The following is a 19,896-nucleotide window of genomic DNA, read 5'->3' as shown; positions in this document are numbered from 1 at the left end:
GACTTTTGCGATTGTCGCAAAAACTTTTGCGACTTTTGCGACTTTTGCGATTGTCGCAAAAACTTTTGCGACTTTTGCGATTGTCGCAAAAACTTTTGCGACTTTTGCGATTGTCGCAAAAACTTTTGCGACTTTTGCGATTGTCGCAAAAACTTTTGCGACTTTTGCGATTGTCGCAAAAACTTTTGCGACTTTTGCGATTGTCGCAAAAACTTTTGCGACTTTTGCGATTGTCGCAAAAACTTCTGCGACTTTTGCGATTGTCGCAAAAACTTTTGCGACTTTTGCGACTTCTGCGACTTTTGCGATTGTCGCAAAAACTTTTGCGACTTTTGCGATTGTCGCAAAAACTTTTGCGACTTTTGCGACTTTTGCGATTGTCGCAAAAACTTTTGCGACTTTTGCGACTTTTGCGATTGTCGCAAAAACTTTTGCGACTTTTGCGATTGTCGCAAAAACTTCTGCGACTTTTGCGATTGTCGCAAAAACTTCTGCGACGTTTGCGATTGTCGCAAAAACTTTTGCGACTTGTGCGATTGTCGCAAAAACTTTTGCGATTTGTGCGATTGTCGCAAAATCTTTTGCGACTTTTGCGATTGTCGCAAAAACTTTTGCGACTTGTGCGATTGTCGCAAAAACTTTTGCGACTTTTGCGATTGTCGCAAAAACTTTTGCGACTTTTGCGATTGTCGCAAAAACTTTTGCGACTTTTGCGATTGTCGCAAAAACTTTTGCGACTTTTGCGACTTTTGTGATTGTCGCAAAAACTTTTGCGACTTTTGCGATTGTCGCAAAAACTTTTGCGACTTTTGCGACTTTTGCGATTGTCGCAAAAACTTTTGCGACTTTTGCGATTGTCGCAAAAACTTTTGCGACTTTTGCGATTGTCGCAAAAACTTTTGCGACTTTTGCGATTGTCGCAAAAACTTTTGCGACTTTTGCGATTGTCGCAAAAACTTTTGCGACTTTTGCGATTGTCGCAAAAACTTTTGCGACTTTTGCGATTGTCGCAAAAACTTCTGCGACTTTTGCGATTGTCGCAAAAACTTTTGCGATTTGTGCGATTGTCGCAAAAACTTTTGCGATTTGTGCGATTGTCGCAAAAACTTTTGCGACTTGTGCGATTGTCGCAAAAACTTTTGCGACTTTTGCGATTGTCGCAAAAACTTTTGCGACTTTTGCGATTGTCGCAAAAACTTTTGCGATTTGTGCGATTGTCGCAAAATCTTTTGCGACTTTTGCGATTGTCGCAAAAACTTTTGCGACTTGTGCGATTGTCGCAAAAACTTTGTGCGACTTTTGCGATTGTCGCAAAAACTTTTGCGACTTTTGCGACTTGTGCGATTGTCGCAAAAACTTTTGCGACTTTTGCGATTGTCGCAAAAACTTTTGCGACTTTTGCGATTGTCGCAAAAACTTTTGCGACTTTTGCGACTTGTGCGATTGTCGCAAAAACTTTTGCGACTTTTGCGATTGTCGCAAAAACTTTTGCGACTTTTGCAACTTTTGCGATTGTCGCAAAAACTTCTGCGAATTTTGCGATTGTCGCAAAAACTTTTGCGACTTTTGCGACTTTTGCGATTGTCGCAAAAACTTTTGCGACTTTTGCGATTGTCGCAAAAACTTTTGCGACTTTTGCGATTTTTGCAAAAACTTTTGCGACTTTTGGGACTTTTGCGACTTTTGCGATTGTCGCAAAAACTTTTGCGACTTTTGCGATTGTCGCAAAAACTTTTGCGACTTTTGCAACTTTTGCGATTGTCGCAAAAACTTTTGCGACTTTTGCGATTGTCGCAAAAACTTTTGCGACTTTTGCAACTTTTGCGATTGTCGCAAAAACTTTTGCGAATTTTGCGATTGTCGCAAAAACTTTTGCGACTTTTGCGACTTGTGCAATTGTCGCAAAAACTTTTGCGACTTTTGCGATTGTCGCAAAAACTTTTGCGACTTTTGCGATTGTCGCAAAAACTTTTGCGACTTTTGCGATTGTCGCAAAAACTTTTGCGACTTTTGCGATTGTCGCAAAAACTTTTGCGATTTGTGCGATTGTCGCAAAATCTTTTGCGACTTTTGCGACTTTTGCGATTGTCGCAAAAACTTTTGCGACTTTTGCGATTGTCGCAAAAACTTTTGCGACTTTTGCGATTGTCGCAAAAACTTTTGCGAATTTTGCGATTGTCGCAAAAACTTTTGCGACTTTTGCGACTTTTGCGATTGTCGCAAAAACTTTTGCGACTTTTGCGATTGTCGCAAAAACTTTTGCGAATTTTGCGATTGTCGCAAAAACTTTTGCGACTTTTGCGACTTTTGCGATTGTCGCAAAAACTTTTGCGATTTGTGCGATTGTCGCAAAATCTTTTGCGACTTTTGCGACTTTTGCGATTGTCGCAAAAACTTTTGCGACTTTTGCGATTGTCGCAAAAACTTTTGCAACTTTTGCGATTGTCGCAAAAACTTCTGCGAATTTTGCGATTGTCGCAAAAACTTTTGCGACTTTTGCGACTTTTGCGATTGTCGCAAAAACTTTTGCGACTTTTGCGATTGTCGCAAAAACTTCTGCGACTTTGGCGATTGTCGCAAAAACTGTTGCGACTTTTGCGATTGTCGCAAAAACTTTTGCGACTTTTGCGATTGTCGCAAAAACTTTTGCGACTTTTGCAACTTTTGCGATTGTCGCAAAAACTTCTGCGACTTTTGCGATTGTTGCAAAAACTTTTGCGACTTTTGCAACTTTTGCGATTGTCGCAAAAACTTTGGCGACTTTTGCGATTGTCGCAAAAACTTTTGCGACTTTTGCGACTTTTGCGATTGTCGCAAAAACTTTTGCGACTTTTGCGATTGTCGCAAAAACTTTTGCGACTTTTGCGATTGTCGCAAAAACTTTTGCGACTTTTGCGATTGTCGCAAAAACTTTTGCGATTTGTGCGATTGTCGCAAAATCTTTTGCGACTTTTGCGACTTGTGCGATTGTCGCAAAAACTTTTGCGACTTTTGCGATTGTCGCAAAAACTTTTGCGACTTTTGCGATTGTCGCAAAAACTTTTGCGACTTTTGCGATTGTCGCAAAAACTTTTGCGACTTTTGCGACTTTTGCGATTGTCGCAAAAACTTTTGCGACTTTTGCGACTTTTGCGATTGTCGCAAAAACTTTTGCGACTTTTGCGATTGTCGCAAAAACTTTTGCGACTTTTGCGACTTTTGCGATTGTCGCAAAAACTTTTGCGACTTTTGCGACTTTTGCGATTGTCGCAAAAACTTTTGCGACTTTTGCGACTTTTGCGATTGTCGCAAAAACTTTTGCGACTTTTGCGATTGTCGCAAAAACTTTTGCGACTTTTGCGATTGTCGCAAAAACTTTTGCGACTTGTGCGATTTTTGCAAAAACTTTTGCGACTTTTGCGACATTTTCGACTTTTGCGACTTTTGCGATTGTCGCAAAAACTTTTGCGATTTGTGCGATTGTCGCAAAATCTTTTGCGACTTTTGCGATTGTCGCAAAAACTTTTGCGACTTTTGCGACTTTTGCGATTGTCGCAAAAACTTTTGCGACTTTTGCGACTTTTGCGATTGTCGCAAAAACTTTTGCGACTTTTGCGATTGTCGCAAAAACTTTCGCGACTTTTGCGACTTGTGCGATTGTCGCAAAAACTTTTGCGACTTTTGCGATTGTCGCAAAAACTTTTGCGACTTTTGCGACTTTTTCGATTGTCGCAAAAACTTTTGCGACTTTTGCGATTGTCGCAAAAACTTTTGCGACTTTTGCGATTGTCGCAAAAACTTTTGCGACTTTTGCGATTGTCGCAAAAACTTTTGCGACTTTTGCGACTTTTGCGATTGTCGCAAAAACTTTTGCGACTTTTGCGATTGTCGCAAAAACTTTTGCGACTTTTGCGATTGTCGCAAAAACTTTTGCGACTTTTGCGATTGTCGCAAAAACTTTTGCGACTTTTGCGATTTTTGCAAAAACTTTTGCGACTTTTGCGATTGTCGCAAAAACTGTCGCGACTTTTGCGACTTGTGCGATTGTTGCAAAAACTTTTGCGACTTTTGCGATTGTCGCTAAAACTTTTGCGACTTTTGCGATTGTCGCAAAAACTTTTGCGACTTTTGCGACTTTTGCGATTGTCGCAAAAACTTTTGCGACTTTTGCGATTGTCGCAAAAACTTCTGCGACTTTTGCGACTTTTGCGATTGTCGCAAAAACTTTTGCGACTTTTGCGACTTTTGCGATTGTCGCAAAAACTTTTGCGACTTGTGCGATTGTCGCAAAAACTTTTGCGACTTTTGCGATTGTCGCAAAAACTTTTGCGACTTTTGCGATTTTTGCAAAAACTTTTGCGACTTTTGCGACTTCTGCGACTTTTGCGATTGTCGCAAAAACTTTTGCGACTTGTGCGATTGTCGCAAAAACTTCTGCGACTTTTGCGATTGTCGCAAAAACTTTTGCGACTTTTGCGACTTTTGCGACGTTTGCGATTGTCGCAAAAACTTTTGCGACTTTTGCGATTGTCGCAAAAACTTTTGCGACTTGTGCGATTGTCGCAAAAACTTTAGCGACTTTTGCGATTGTCGCAAAAACTTCTGCGACTTTTGCGACTTTCGCGATTGTCGCAAAAACTTCTGCGACTTTTGCGACTTTTGCGACTTTTGCGACTTTTGCGATTGTCGCAAAAACTTTTGCGATTTGTGCGATTGTCGCAAAAACTTTTGCGACGTTTGCGATTGTCGCAAAAACTTTAGCGACTTTTGCGATTGTCGCAAAAACTTTTGCGACTTTTGCGACTTTTGCGATTGTCGCAAAAACTTTTGCGACTTTTGCGATTGTCGGAAAAACTTTTGCGACTTTTGCGATTGTCGCAAAACCTTTTGCGACTTGTGCGATTGTCGCAAAAACTTTTGCGACTTTTGCGATTGTCGCAAAAACTTTTGCGATTTGTGCGATTGTCGCAAAGTCTTTTGCGACTTTTGCGATTGTCGCAAAAACTTTTGCGACTTTTGCGATTGTCGCAAAAACTTCTGCGACTTTTGCGATTGTCGCAAAAACTTTTGCGACTTTTGCGACTTTTGCGACGTTTGCGATTGTCGCAAAAACTTTTGCGACTTTTGCGATTGTCGCAAAAACTTTTGCGACTTGTGCGATTGTCGCAAAAACTTTTGCGACTTTTGCGATTGTCGCAAAAACTTTTGCGACTTTTGCGATTGTCGCAAAAACTTTTGCGACTTTTGCGATTGTCGCAAAAACTTTTGCGACTTTTGCGACTTCTGCGACTTTTGCGATTGTCGCAAAAACTTTTGCGACTTTTGCGATTGTCGCAAAAACTTTTGCGACTTTTGCGACTTTTGCGATTGTCGCAAAAACTTTTGCGACTTTTGCGACTTTTGCGATTGTCGCAAAAACTTCTGCGACTTTGGCGATTGTCGCAAAAACTTTTGCGACTTTTGCGATTGTCGCAAAAACTTCTGCGACTTTTGCGATTGTCGCAAAAACTTTTGCGACGTTTGCGATTGTCGCAAAAACTTTTGCGACTTGTGCGATTGTCGCAAAAACTTTTGCGATTTGTGCGATTGTCGCAAAATCTTTTGCGACTTTTGCGATTGTCGCAAAAACTTTTGCGACTTGTGCGATTGTCGCAAAAACTTTTGTGACTTTTGCGATTGTCGCAAAAACTTTTGCGACTTGTGCGATTGTCGCAAAAACTTTTGCGACTTTTGCGATTGTCGCAAAAACTTTTGCGACTTTTGCGACTTTTGTGATTGTCGCAAAAACTTTTGCGACTTTTGCGATTGTCGCAAAAACTTTTGCGACTTTTGCGACTTTTGCGATTGTCGCAAAAACTTTTGCGACTTTTGCGATTGTCGCAAAAACTTTTGCGACTTTTGCGATTGTCGCAAAATCTTTTGCGACTTTTGCGACTTCTGCGACTTTTGCGATTGTCGCAAAAACTTTTGCGACTTTTGCGATTGTCGCAAAAACTTTTGCGACTTTTGCGACTTTTGCGATTGTCGCAAAAACTTTTGCGACTTTTGCGACTTTTGCGATTGTCGCAAAAACTTTTGCGATTTGTGCGATTGTCGCAAAAACTTTTGCGACTTGTGCGATTGTCGCAAAAACTTTTGCGACGTTTGCGATTGTCGCAAAAACTTTTGCGATTTGTGCGATTGTCGCAAAATCTTTTGCGACTTTTGCGATTGTCGCAAAAACTTTTGCGACTTTTGCGATTGTCGCAAAAACTTTTGCGACTTTTGCGATTGTCGCAAAATCTTTTGCGACTTTTGCGATTGTCGCAAAAACTTTCGCGACTTTTGCGACTTGTGCGATTGTCGCAAAAACTTTTGCGACTTTTGCGATTGTCGCAAAAACTTTTGCGACTTTTGCGATTGTCGCAAAAACTTTTGCGACTTTTGCGACTTTTGCGATTGTCGCAAAAACTTTTGCGACTTGTGCGATTGTCGCAAAAACTTTTGCGACTTTTGCGATTGTCGCAAAAACTTTGTGCGACTTTTGCGATTGTCGCAAAAACTTTTGCGACTTTTGCGACTTGTGCGATTGTCGCAAAAACTTTTGCGACTTTTGCGATTGTCGCAAAAACTTTTGCGAGTTTTGCGACTTTTTCGATTGTCGCAAAAACTTTTGCGACTTTTGCGACTTTTGCGATTGTCGCAAAAACTTTTGCGACTTTTGCGATTGTCGCAAAAACTTTTGCGACTTTTGCGATTGTCGCAAAAACTTTTGCGACTTGTGCGATTTTTGCAAAAACTTTTGCGACTTTTGCGACTTTTGCGATTGTCGCAAAAACTTTTGCGACTTTTGCGATTGTCGCAAAAACTTTTGCGACTTTTGCGACTTTTGCGATTGTCGCAAAAACTTTTGCGACTTTTGCGACTTTTGCGATTGTCGCAAAAACTTTTGCGACTTTTGCGACTTTTGCGATTGTCGCAAAAACTTTTGCGACTTTTGCGATTGTCGCAAAAACTTTTGCGACTTTTGCGATTGTCGCAAAAACTTTTGCGACTTGTGCGATTTTTGCAAAAACTTTTGCGACTTTTGCGACTTTTTCGACTTTTGCGACTTTTGCGATTGTCGCAAAAACTTTTGCGACTTGTGCGATTGTCGCAAAAACTTTTGCGACTTTTGCGATTGTCGCAAAAACTTTTGCGACTTTTGCGATTTTTGCAAAAACTTTTGCGACTTTTGCGATTTTTGCAAAAACTTTTGCGACTTTTGCGACTTCTGCGACTTTTGCGATTGTCGCAAAAACTTTTGCGACTTTTGCGATTGTCGCAAAAACTTCTGCGACTTTTGCGATTGTCGCAAAAACTTTTGCGACTTTTGCGACTTCTGCGACTTTTGCGATTGTCGCAAAAACTTTTGCGACTTTTGCGATTGTCGCAAAAACTTTTGCGACTTTTGCGACTTTTGCGATTGTCGCAAAAACTTTTGCGACTTTTGCGACTTTTGCGATTGTCGCAAAAACTTTTGCGACTTTTGCGATTGTCGCAAAAACTTCTGCGACTTTGGCGATTGTCGCAAAAACTTCTGCGACTTTTGCGATTGTCGCAACAACTTTTGCGACTTTTGCGATTGTCGCAAAAACTTTTGCGACGTTTGCGATTGTCGCAAAAACTTTTGCGACTTGTGCGATTGTCGCAAAAACTTTTGCGACTTTTGCGATTGTCGCAAAAACTTTTTCGACTTTTGCGATTGTCGCAAAAACTTTTGCGATTTGTGCGATTGTCGCAAAATCTTTTGCGACTTTTGCGATTGTCGCAAAAACTTTTGCGACTTGTGCGATTGTCGCAAAAACTTTTGCGACTTTTGCGATTGTCGCAAAAAGTTTTGCGATTGTCGCAAAAACTTTTGCGACTTGTGCGATTGTCGCAAAAACTTTTGCGACTTTTGCGATTGTCGCAAAAACTTTTGCGACTTTTGCGACTTTTGTGATTGTCGCAAAAACTTTTGCGACTTTTGCGATTGTCGCAAAAACTTTTGCGACTTTTGCGACTTTTGCGATTGTCGCAAAAACTTTTGCGACTTTTGCGATTGTCGCAAAAACTTTTGCGACTTTTGCGATTTTTGCAATTGTCGCAAAAACTTTTGCGACTTTTGCGATTGTCGCAAAAACTTTTGCGACTTTTGCGACTTTTGCGATTGTCGCAAAAACTTTTGCGACTTTTGCGACTTTTGCGATTGTCGCAAAAACTTTTGCGACTTTTGCGATTGTCGCAAAAACTTCTGCGACTTTGGCGATTGTCGCAAAAACTTCTGCGACTTTTGCGATTGTCGCAAAAACTTTTGCGATTTGTGCGATTGTCGCAAAATCTTTTGCGACTTTTGCGATTGTCGCAAAAACTTTTGCGACTTTTGCGATTGTCGCAAAAACTTTTGCGACTTGTGCGATTGTCGCAAAATCTTTTGCGACTTTTGCGATTGTCGCAAAAACTTTTGCGACGTTTGCGATTGTCGCAAAAACTTTTGCGATTTGTGCGATTGTCGCAAAATCTTTTGCGACTTTTGCGATTGTCGCAAAAACTTTTGCGACTTTTGCGATTGTCGCAAAAACTTTTGCGACTTTTGCGATTGTCGCAAAAACTTTTGCGACTTTTGCGACTTTTGCGATTGTCGCAAAAACTTTTGCGACTTTTGCGATTGTCGCAAAAACTTTTGCGACTTTTGCGATTGTCGCAAAAACTTTTGCGACTTTTGCGATTGTCGCAAAAACTTTTGCGACTTTTGCGATTGTCGCAAAAACTTTTGCGACTTTTGCGATTGTCGCAAAAACTTTTGCGACTTTTGCGATTGTCGCAAAAACTTCTGCGACTTTTGCGATTGTCGCAAAAACTTTTGCGATTTGTGCGATTGTCGCAAAAACTTTTGCGATTTGTGCGATTGTCGCAAAAACTTTTGCGACTTGTGCGATTGTCGCAAAAACTTTTGCGACTTTTGCGATTGTCGCAAAAACTTTTGCGACTTTTGCGATTGTCGCAAAAACTTTTGCGATTTGTGCGATTGTCGCAAAATCTTTTGCGACTTTTGCGATTGTCGCAAAAACTTTTGCGACTTGTGCGATTGTCGCAAAAACTTTGTGCGACTTTTGCGATTGTCGCAAAAACTTTTGCGACTTGTGCGATTATCGCGAAAACTTTTGCGACTTTTGCGATTGTCGCAAAAACTTTTGCGACTTTTGCGACTTTTGCGATTGTCGCAAAAACTTTTGCGACTTTTGCGATTGTCGCAAAAACTTTTGCGACTTTTCCGATTGTCGCAAAAACTTTTGCGATTTGTGCGATTGTCGCAAAAACTTTTGCGACTTTTGCGATTGTCGCAAAATCTTTTGCGACTTTTGCGATTGTCGCAAAAACTTTTGCGATTTGTGCGATTGTCGCAAAAACTTTTGCGATTGTCGCAAAAACTTCTGCGACTTTTGCGATTGTCGCAAAAACTTTTGCGACTTTTGCAACTTTTGCGATTGTCGCAAAAACTTTTGCGACTTTTGCGATTTTTGCAAAATCTTTTGCGACTTTTGCGACTTCTGCGACTTTTGCGATTGTCGCAAAAACTTTTGCGACTTTTGCGATTGTCGCAAAAACTTTTGCGACTTTTGCGACTTTTGCGATTGTCGCAAAAACTTTTGCGACTTTTGCGACTTTTGCGATTGTCGCAAAAACTTTTGCGACTTTTGCGATTGTCGCAAAACCTTTTGCGACTTGTGCGATTGTCGCAAAAACTTTTGCGACTTTTGCGATTGTCGCAAAAACTTTTGCGATTTGTGCGATTGTCGCAAAATCTTTTGCGATTTTTGCGATTGTCGCAAAATCTTTTGCGACTTTTGCGATTGTCGCAAAAACTTTTGCGACTTTTGCGATTGTCGCAAAAACTTTTGCGACTTGTGCGATTGTCGCAAAATCTTTTGCGACTTTTGCGATTGTCGCAAAAACTTTTGCGACTTTTGCGACTTTTGCGACGTTTGCGATTGTCGCAAAAACTTTTGCGACTTTTGCGATTGTCGCAAAAACTTTTGCGACTTTTGCGACTTTTGCGATTGTCGCAAAAACTTTTGCGACTTTTGCGACTTGTGCGATTGTCGCAAAAACTTTTGCGACTTTTGCGATTGTCGCAAAAACTTTTGCGACTTGTGCGATTGTCGCAAAATCTTTTGCGACTTTTGCGATTGTCGCAAAAACTTTTGCGACGTTTGCGATTGTCGCAAAAACTTTTGCGATTTGTGCGATTGTCGCAAAATCTTTTGCGACTTTTGCGATTGTCGCAAAAACTTTTGCGACTTTTGCGATTGTCGCAAAAACTTTTGCGACTTTTGCGATTGTCGCAAAATCTTTTGCGACTTTTGCGATTGTCGCAAAAACTTTTGCGACTTTTGCGATTGTCGCAAAAACTTTTGCAACTTTTGCGATTGTCGCAAAAACTTTTGCGACTTTTGCGATTGTCGCAAAAACTTTTGCGACTTTTGCGATTGTCGCAAAAACTTTTGCGACTTTTGCGATTGTCGCAAAAACTTTTGCGACTTTTGCGATTGTCGCAAAAACTTCTGCGTTTTTTGCGATTGTCGCAAAAACTTTTGCGACTTTTGCGATTGTCGCAAAAACTTTTGCGATTTGTGCGATTGTCGCAAAAACTTTTGCGACTTGTGCGATTGTCGCAAAAACTTTTGCGACTTTTGCGATTGTCGCAAAAACTTTTGCGACTTTTGCGATTGTCGCAAAAACTTTTGCGATTTGTGCGATTGTCGCAAAATCTTTTGCGACTTTTGCGATTGTCGCAAAAACTTTTGCGACTTGTGCGATTGTCGCAAAAACTTTGTGCGACTTTTGCGATTGTCGCAAAAACTTTTGCGACTTGTGCGATTATCGCGAAAACTTTTGCGACTTTTGCGATTGTCGCAAAAACTTTTGCGACTTTTGCGACTTTTGCGATTGTCGCAAAAACTTTTGCGACTTTTGCGATTGTCGCAAAAACTTTTGCGACTTTTCCGATTGTCGCAAAAACTTTTGCGATTTGTGCGATTGTCGCAAAAACTTTTGCGACTTTTGCGATTGTCGCAAAAACTTTTGCGACTTTTGCGATTGTCGCAAAAACTTTTGCGACTTTTGCGATTTTTGCAAAATCTTTTGCGACTTTTGCGACTTCTGCGACTTTTGCGATTGTCGCAAAAACTTTTGCGACTTTTGCGATTGTCGCAAAAACTTTTGCGACTTTTGCGACTTTTGCGATTGTCGCAAAAACTTTTGCGACTTTTGCGACTTTTGCGATTGTCGCAAAAACTTTTGCGACTTTTGCGATTGTCGCAAAAACTTCTGCGACTTTGGCGATTGTCGCAAAAACTTTTGCGACTTTTGCGATTGTCGCAAAAACTTTTGCGATTTGTGCGATTGTCGCAAAATCTTTTGCGACTTTTGCGATTGTCGCAAAAACTTTTGCGACTTTTGCTACTTTTGCGATTTGTGCGATTGTCGCAAAAACTTTTGCGACTTGTGCGATTGTCGCAAAAACTTTTGCGACTTTTGCGATTGTCGCAAAAACTTTTGCGACTTTTGCGATTGTCGCAAAAACTTTTGCGATTTGTGCGATTGTCGCAAAATCTTTTGCGACTTTTGCGATTGTCGCAAAAACTTTTGCGACTTGTGCGATTGTCGCAAAAACTTTGTGCGACTTTTGCGATTGTCGCAAAAACTTTTGCGACTTGTGCGATTATCGCGAAAACTTTTGCGACTTTTGCGATTGTCGCAAAAACTTTTGCGACTTTTGCGACTTTTGCGATTGTCGCAAAAACTTTTGCGACTTTTGCGATTGTCGCAAAAACTTTTGCGACTTTTCCGATTGTCGCAAAAACTTTTGCGATTTGTGCGATTGTCGCAAAAACTTTTGCGACTTTTGCGATTGTCGCAAAAACTTTTGCGACTTTTGCGATTGTCGCAAAAACTTTTGCGACTTTTGCGATTTTTGCAAAATCTTTTGCGACTTTTGCGACTTCTGCGACTTTTGCGATTGTCGCAAAAACTTTTGCGACTTTTGCGATTGTCGCAAAAACTTTTGCGACTTTTGCGACTTTTGCGATTGTCGCAAAAACTTTTGCGACTTTTGCGACTTTTGCGATTGTCGCAAAAACTTTTGCGACTTTTGCGATTGTCGCAAAAACTTCTGCGACTTTGGCGATTGTCGCAAAAACTTTTGCGACTTTTGCGATTGTCGCAAAAACTTTTGCGATTTGTGCGATTGTCGCAAAATCTTTTGCGACTTTTGCGATTGTCGCAAAAACTTTTGCGACTTTTGCTACTTTTGCGATTTGTGCGATTGTCGCAAAAACTTTTGCGACTTGTGCGATTGTCGCAAAATCTTTTGCGACTTTTGCGATTGTCGCAAAAACTTTTGCGACGTTTGCGATTGTCGCAAAAACTTTTGCGATTTGTGCGATTGTCGCAAAATCTTTTGCGACTTTTGCGATTGTCGCAAAAACTTTTGCGACTTTTGCGATTGTCGCAAAAACTTCTGCGACTTTTGCGATTGTCGCAAAATCTTTTGCGACTTTTGCGATTGTCGCAAAAACTTTTGCGACGTTTGCGATTGTCGCAAAAACTTTTGCGACTTTTGCGATTGTCGCAAAAACTTTTGCGACGTTTGCGATTGTCGCAAAAACTTTTGCGACTTTTGCGATTGTCGCAAAAACTTTTGCGATTTGTGCGATTGTCGCAAAATCTTTTGCGACTTTTGCGACTTTTGCGATTGTCGCAAAAACTTTTGCGACTTTTGCGATTGTCGCAAAAACTTCTGCGACTTTTGCGATTGTCGCAAAAACTTTTGCGACTTGTGCGATTGTCGCAAAAACTTTTGCGACGTTTGCGATTGTCGCAAAAACTTTTGCGACTTTTGCGATTGTCGCAAAAACTTTTGCGATTTGTGCGATTGTCGCAAAATCTTTTGCGACTTTTGCGACTTTTGCGATTGTCGCAAAAACTTTTGCGACTTTTGCGATTGTCGCAAAAACTTTTGCGATTTGTGCGATTGTCGCAAAATCTTTTGCGACTTTTGCGACTTTTGCGATTGTCGCAAAAACTTTTGCGACTTTTGCGATTGTCGCAAAAACTTTTGCGACTTGTGCGATTGTCGCAAAAACTTTTGCGATTTGTGCGATTGTCGCAAAATCTTTTGCGACTTTTGCGATTTGTGCGATTGTCGCAAAATCTTTTGCGACTTTTGCGATTGTCGCAAAAACTTTTGCGACTTTTGCGATTGTCGCAAAAACTTTTGCGACTTTTGCGATTGTCGCAAAAACTTTTGCGACTTTTGCGATTGTCGCAAAAACTTCTGCGACTTTTGCGATTGTCGCAAAAACTTTTGCGATTTGTGCGATTGTCGCAAAAACTTTTGCGACGTTTGCGATTGTCGCAAAAACTTTTGCGACTTGTGCGATTGTCGCAAAAACTTTTGCGACTTTTGCGATTGTCGCAAAAACTTTTGCGACTTTTGCGATTGTCGCAAAAACTTTTGCGATTTGTGCGATTGTCGCAAAATCTTTTGCGACTTTTGCGATTGTCGCAAAAACTTTTGCGACTTGTGCGATTGTCGCAAAAACTTTGTGCGACTTTTGCGATTGTCGCAAAAACTTTTGCGACTTGTGCGATTATCGCGAAAACTTTTGCGACTTTTGCGATTGTCGCAAAAACTTTTGCGACTTTTGCGACTTTTGCGATTGTCGCAAAAACTTTTGCGACTTTTGCGATTGTCGCAAAAACTTTTGCGACTTGTCCGATTGTCGCAAAAACTTTTGCGATTTGTGCGATTGTCGCAAAAACTTTTGCGACTTTTGCGATTGTCGCAAAAACTTTTGCGACTTTTGCGATTGTCGCAAAAACTTTTGCGACTTTTGCGATTGTCGCAAAAACTTTTGCGACTTTTGCGATTGTCGCAAAAACTTTTGCGATTGTCGCAAAAACTTCTGCGACTTTTGCGATTGTCGCAAAAACTTTTGCGACTTTTGCAACTTTTGCGATTGTCGCAAAAACTTTTGCGACTTTTGCGATTTTTGCAAAATCTTTTGCGACTTTTGCGACTTCTGCGACTTTTGCGATTGTCGCAAAAACTTTTGCGACTTTTGCGATTGTCGCAAAAACTTTTGCGAATTTTGCGACTTTTGCGATTGTCGCAAAAACTTTTGCGACTTTTGCGACTTTTGCGATTGTCGCAAAAACTTTTGCGACTTTTGCGATTGTCGCAAAAACTTCTGCGACTTTGGCGATTGTCGCAAAAACTTTTGCGACTTTTGCGATTGTCGCAAAAACTTTTGCGATTTGTGCGATTGTCGCAAAATCTTTTGCGACTTTTGCGATTGTCGCAAAAACTTTTGCGACTTTTGCTACTTTTGCGATTGTCGCAAAAATTTTTGCGATTTGTGCGATTGTCGCAAAAACTTTTGCGACTTGTGCGATTGTCGCAAAATCTTTTGCGACTTTTGCGATTGTCGCAAAAACTTTTGCGACTTTTGCGATTGTCGCAAAAACTTTTGCGATTTGTGCGATTGTCGCAAAATCTTTTGCGACTTTTGCGATAGTCGCAAAAACTTTTGCGACTTTTGCGATTGTCGCAAAAACTTTTGCGACTTTTGCGATTGTCGCAAAATCTTTTGCGACTTTTGCGATTGTCGCAAAAACTTTTGCGACTTTTGCGATTGTCGCAAAAACTTTTGCGACTTTTGCGATTGTCGCAAAAACTTTTGCGATTTGTGCGATTGTCGCAAAATCTTTTGCGACTTTTGCGACTTTTGCGATTGTCGCAAAAACTTTTGCGACTTTTGCGATTGTCGCAAAAACTTCTGCGACTTTTGCGATTGTCGCAAAAACTTTTGCGACTTGTGCGATTGTCGCAAAAACTTTTGCGACGTTTGCGATTGTCGCAAAAACTTTTGCGACTTTTGCGATTGTCGCAAAAACTTTTGCGATTTGTGCGATTGTCGCAAAATCTTTTGCGACTTTTGCGACTTTTGCGATTGTCGCAAAAACTTTTGCGATTTGTGCGATTGTCGCAAAAACTTTTGCGACTTTTGCGACTTTTGCGATTGTCGCAAAAACTTTTGCGTCTTTTGCGACTTTTGCGATTGTCGCAAAATCTTTTGCGACTTTTGCGATTGTCGCAAAAACTTCTGCGACTTTGGCGATTGTCGCAAAAACTTTTGCGACTTTTGCGATTGTCGCAAAAACTTTTGCGACTTGTGCGATTGTCGCAAAAACTTTTGCGATTTATGCGATTGTCGCAAAATCTTTTGCGACTTTTGCGATTGTCGCAAAAACTTTTGCGACTTTTGCGACTTTTGCGATTGTCGCAAAAACTTTTGCGACTTTTGCGATTTTTGCAAAAACTTTTGCGACTTTTGCGACTTTTGCGATTGTCGCAAAAACTTTTGCGACTTTTGCGATTTTTGCAAAAACTTTTGCGACTTTTGCGACTTTTGCGACTTTTGCGATTGTCGCAAAAACTTTTGCGACTTTTGCGATTGTCGCAAAAACTTTTGCGATTTGTGCGATTGTCGCAAAATCTTTTGCGACTTTTGCGACTTTTGCGACTTTTGCGATTGTCGCAAAAACTTTTGCGACTTTTGCGATTTTTGCAAAAACTTTTGCGACTTTTGCGACTTTTGCGATTGTCGCAAAAACTTTTGCGACTTTTGCGATTTTTGCAAAAACTTTTGCGACTTTTGCGACTTTTGCGACTTTTGCGATTGTCGCAAAAACTTTTGCGACTTTTGCGATTGTCGCAAAAACTTTTGCGATTTGTGCGATTGTCGCAAAATCTTTTGCGACTTTTGCGACTTTTGCGACTTTTGCGATTGTCGCAAAAACTTTTGCGACTTTTGCGATTTTTGCAAAAACTTTTGCGACTTTTGCGACTTTTGCGACTTTTGCGATTGTCGCAAAAACTTTTGCGACTTTTGCGATTGTCGCAAAAACTTTTGCGATTTGTGCGATTGTCGCAAAATCTTTTGCGACTTTTGCGACTTTTGCGATTGTCGCAAAAACTTTTGCGACTTTTGCGATTGTCGCAAAAACTTCTGCGACTTTTGCGATTGTCGCAAAAACTTTTGCGACTTGTGCGATTGTCGCAAAAACTTTTGCGACGTTTGCTATTGTCGCAAAAACTTTTGCGACTTTTGCGATTGTCGCAAAAACTTTTGCGATTTGTGCGATTGTCGCAAAATCTTTTGCGACTTTTGCGACTTTTGCGATTGTCGCAAAAACTTTTGCGATTTGTGCGATTGTCGCAAAAACTTTTGCGACTTTTGCGACTTTTGCGATTGTCGCAAAAACTTTTGCGTCTTTTGCGACTTTTGCGATTGTCGCAAAATCTTTTGCGACTTTTGCGATTGTCGCAAAAACTTCTGCGACTTTGGCGATTGTCGCAAAAACTTTTGCGACTTTTGCGATTGTCGCAAAAACTTTTGCGACTTGTGCGATTGTCGCAAAAACTTTTGCGACTTTTGCGACTTTTGCGATTGTCGCAAAAACTTTTGCGACTTTTGCGATTTTTGCAAAAACTTTTGCGACTTTTGCGACTTTTGCGACTTTTGCGATTGTCGCAAAAACTTTTGCGACTTTTGCGATTGTCGCAAAAACTTTTGCGATTTGTGCGATTGTCGCAAAATCTTTTGCGACTTTTGCGACTTTTGCGATTGTCGCAAAAACTTTTGCGATTTGTGCGATTGTCGCAAAAACTTTTGCGACTTTTGCGACTTTTGCGATTGTCGCAAAAACTTTTGCGTCTTTTGCGACTTTTGCGATTGTCGCAAAATCTTTTGCGACTTTTGCGATTGTCGCAAAAACTTCTGCGACTTTGGCGATTGTCGCAAAAACTTTTGCGACTTTTGCGATTGTCGCAAAAACTTTTGCGACTTGTGCGATTGTCGCAAAAACTTTTGCGATTTATGCGATTGTCGCAAAATCTTTTGCGACTTTTGCGATTGTCGCAAAAACTTTTGCGACTTTTGCGACTTTTGCGATTGTCGCAAAAACTTTTGCGACTTTTGCGATTTTTGCAAAAACTTTTGCGACTTTTGCGACTTTTGCGATTGTCGCAAAAACTTTTGCGACTTTTGCGATTTTTTCAAAAACTTTTGCGACTTTTGCGACTTTTGCGACTTTTGCGATTGTCGCAAAAACTTTTGCGACTTTTGCGATTGTCGCAAAAACTTTTGCGATTTGTGCGATTGTCGCAAAATCTTTTGCGACTTTTGCGACTTTTGCGACTTTTGCGATTGTCGCAAAAACTTTTGCGACTTTTGCGATTTTTGCAAAAACTTTTGCGACTTTTGCGACTTTTGCGATTGTCGCAAAAACTTTTGCGACTTTTGCGACTTTTGCGACTTTTTCGATTGTCGCAAAAACTTTTGCGACTTTTGCGATTGTCGCAAAAACTTTTGCGACTTTTGCGATTGTCGCAAAAACTTCTGCGACTTTTGCGACTGTCGCAAAAACTTTTGCGACTTTTGCAACTTTTGCGATTGTCGCAAAAACTTTTACGACTTTTGCGATTTTTGCAAAAACTTTTGCGACTTTTGCGACTTCTGTGACTTTTGCGATTGTCGCAACAACTTTTGCGACTTTTGCGATTGTCGCAAAAACTTTTGCGATTGTCGCAAAAACTTTTGCGACTTTTGCGATAGTCGCAAAAACTTTTGCGACTTTTGCGATAGTCGCAAAAACTTTTGCGACTTTTGCGACTTTTGCGATTGTCGCAAAAACTTTTGCGACTGTTGCGACTTTTGCGATTGTCGCAAAAACTTCTGCGATTGTCGCATAATGTTCTGCGACAATCGCACAAGTGTTTGCGACAATTGCAATAGTGTTTGCTATAATCGCAGTAGTATTTGCGACAATCGCAAAAGTGTTTGCGACAATCGCAATTCAAAGGAATTTGTACAGTGTAATAAGGAATATATTTCATTTTAAATTTGTGATAAACTGTAGAATGAAAACGAACAGTAGGCGAAATTTACCGTGTTGAAGTGAAGAACTATTTATTATATTTTGTCAGTTAATGAAACACATTTCTCTTCTTTTTAACGTTATGTTATAAAACCGCTGCATATTACATGAATTAAAGATTAAAACGCTGTCTAAAAAGCTCTTCTAGCGTTGATGCACCGGCTTCTGCAGGTGTTTGTTCTGGTTGTTAATCGCACTTAATGGCACCAATGTTAGAAAACTTCCGACGACCGCCGAAACTTTAGCGCCGATACACACCGATGAACGATTTGCAGCGAGGGCAACGGTGTACAGTGTCCCGGCATGAGGTACAGCAGTACGGCAGGCACACGCACGGCCAGCACAAGGCCAAACACAGCAACAGCGCGTAGATGTGCGTTTTGGTGTTTGCCTCTTGCTCGGTTTGGGTAACGATCTCGGCGTGACACGATGGGCACACAACCTGTGCCGGTTCGGGACCAGTCGTAGCCGACACGACACGTGTTGGTGGAACGTACGGTGGAGATGGATCTAGAACGCAACGTGTATCGATTACTGTTTTGCATTGAAAGGAATCATTGTTCACACTTGACACTTTTCCACCACAAAACTCACCCATCTTATCCAGTGGGACTGACATAGGGTTTTGATGAAAGCAAAATGCTGAATTACAGGAATGAGAGCACTAATCTGCTGGACTGGCGCAGCACAACTGAAACGCTGCAGAAAATTGACGATGCAACCAGGCACGAATTGTCGTAATACGCTGCTAGAATTCATGCTTTCAAAACATATGCCACACGCCATTCGTGGAGAACAAAACAAAAGGGTCGTCTGTGTAAATGTCTGTAAAGGCGAGAGCGAGAAAAAATCTTATTATTGAGTCCACAGCCCGAACGAAGCCGAAAGAGGAGAAATGGTAAAGTGCTATCGACAGCAGAAAATGATCGCATTCTCATCAATGTTTGCAACGCGTCCTACCAAAGCCTACAGAAGGGAACGAACGAGTTGATCTTGCACGAAGTAATTTAAATCAGAGTTTGTTTACACCCCAGTATGCTTCATTGTATTATTATAAACAAACGATTCATTTGCTCTTATCAATTAAGGATAGCGAGGGCATTTGTGAGATGTTCATACGCGGCAAGCAGGAAAGTATTTTTTGTGTAGTTTTAGTTTAGTGTACTTTCTTTGTGGTAAATTCAAAGTACCATTAGCACAATCGATTTCGTTGGCAATTAGCTCCTTCGATCGTAACTTTTAAAGTGTTTCGGTTTGTTCAGAATAGTTTGCTAGACTCACGGTGGACCCAGAACGAAGTGATCTCATTGTTCTCTGGAAACGGCCGTCGCAACATTGGCTACATTTTGTTGATGTAATATATACATTCGAGTCGGTCTCGTAGTACAGTCGTCAACTCGTACGACTTAACAACATGCCCGTCATGGGTTCGATCCCCAAATAGACCGTGCCGCCATATGTAGGATTGACTATCCTGCTAAGGGGGGAAACAATTAGTCACTGAAAGCCAAGCCCACAAGTGGGTACAGGCAGGCCTTGACCGACATCGGTTGTTGAGCCAAAGAAGAAGAAGAAGAATATATACATAAAAATTATATATTATAAATTTTTAAAAATATTCATTAACTATACTTAAGCAATCAGTGGACAATCATTAGCTGTAAACTGTAAATCTCAAATTGTTTGATGCCACACATAAATGATTATCAAAAAGAACACATTCTCAGAGCACATAACCGAAAAGAAAACCTTAAAATTAAAACCATAAAAAGTGATCGTAAAAGGTAGTGATCGTAAAAAACACTTAATTCAAAATATGGTGTACTGAAGGTGTATGAATTCTTTTATATGATGCAAAAATTAGGTAATATAAAAGTTAACTGAAGAGCTGCATTCGAAATAGTAAACAAC

General features: G+C 40.7%; 1 protein-coding gene across 1 annotated transcript; it reads right to left on the bottom strand.

Annotated features, from left to right (window-relative positions):
• Positions 1-17,991: 17,991 nt before the first annotated feature.
• On the bottom strand, positions 17,992-18,719 carry LOC4578069 (lipopolysaccharide-induced tumor necrosis factor-alpha factor homolog). Its single transcript, XM_001238196.2, has 2 exons — positions 18,580-18,719; positions 17,992-18,495 (listed from the first exon to the last, which is right to left on the bottom strand). The coding sequence occupies exons 1-2, from the start codon at positions 18,602-18,604 to the stop codon at positions 18,227-18,229; spliced, it is 294 nt and encodes a 97-aa protein (XP_001238197.1). The 5' UTR covers positions 18,605-18,719; the 3' UTR covers positions 17,992-18,226.
• Between the last annotated feature and the right edge of the window lie 1,177 nt (positions 18,720-19,896).

Source organism: Anopheles gambiae, chromosome 3 (genome assembly GCF_943734735.2).
Source record: "Anopheles gambiae chromosome 3, idAnoGambNW_F1_1, whole genome shotgun sequence".
Classification (NCBI taxonomy): Eukaryota; Metazoa; Arthropoda; class Insecta; order Diptera; family Culicidae; genus Anopheles; species Anopheles gambiae.
The sequence above is the reverse complement of the archived record's forward strand: the minus strand, read 5'-3'. Positions and strand labels throughout refer to the sequence as shown.

Excerpts from the sequence above, each read along its gene's own strand:
- LOC4578069 (XM_001238196.2), bottom strand. The coding sequence starts at position 18,604 with ATGTCAGTCCCACTGGATAAGATGG. Across the intron at positions 18,496-18,579 it reads AGTCCCACTGGATAAGATGG|ATCCATCTCCACCGTACGTT; the intron begins GTGAGTTTTGTG and ends GTTGCGTTCTAG.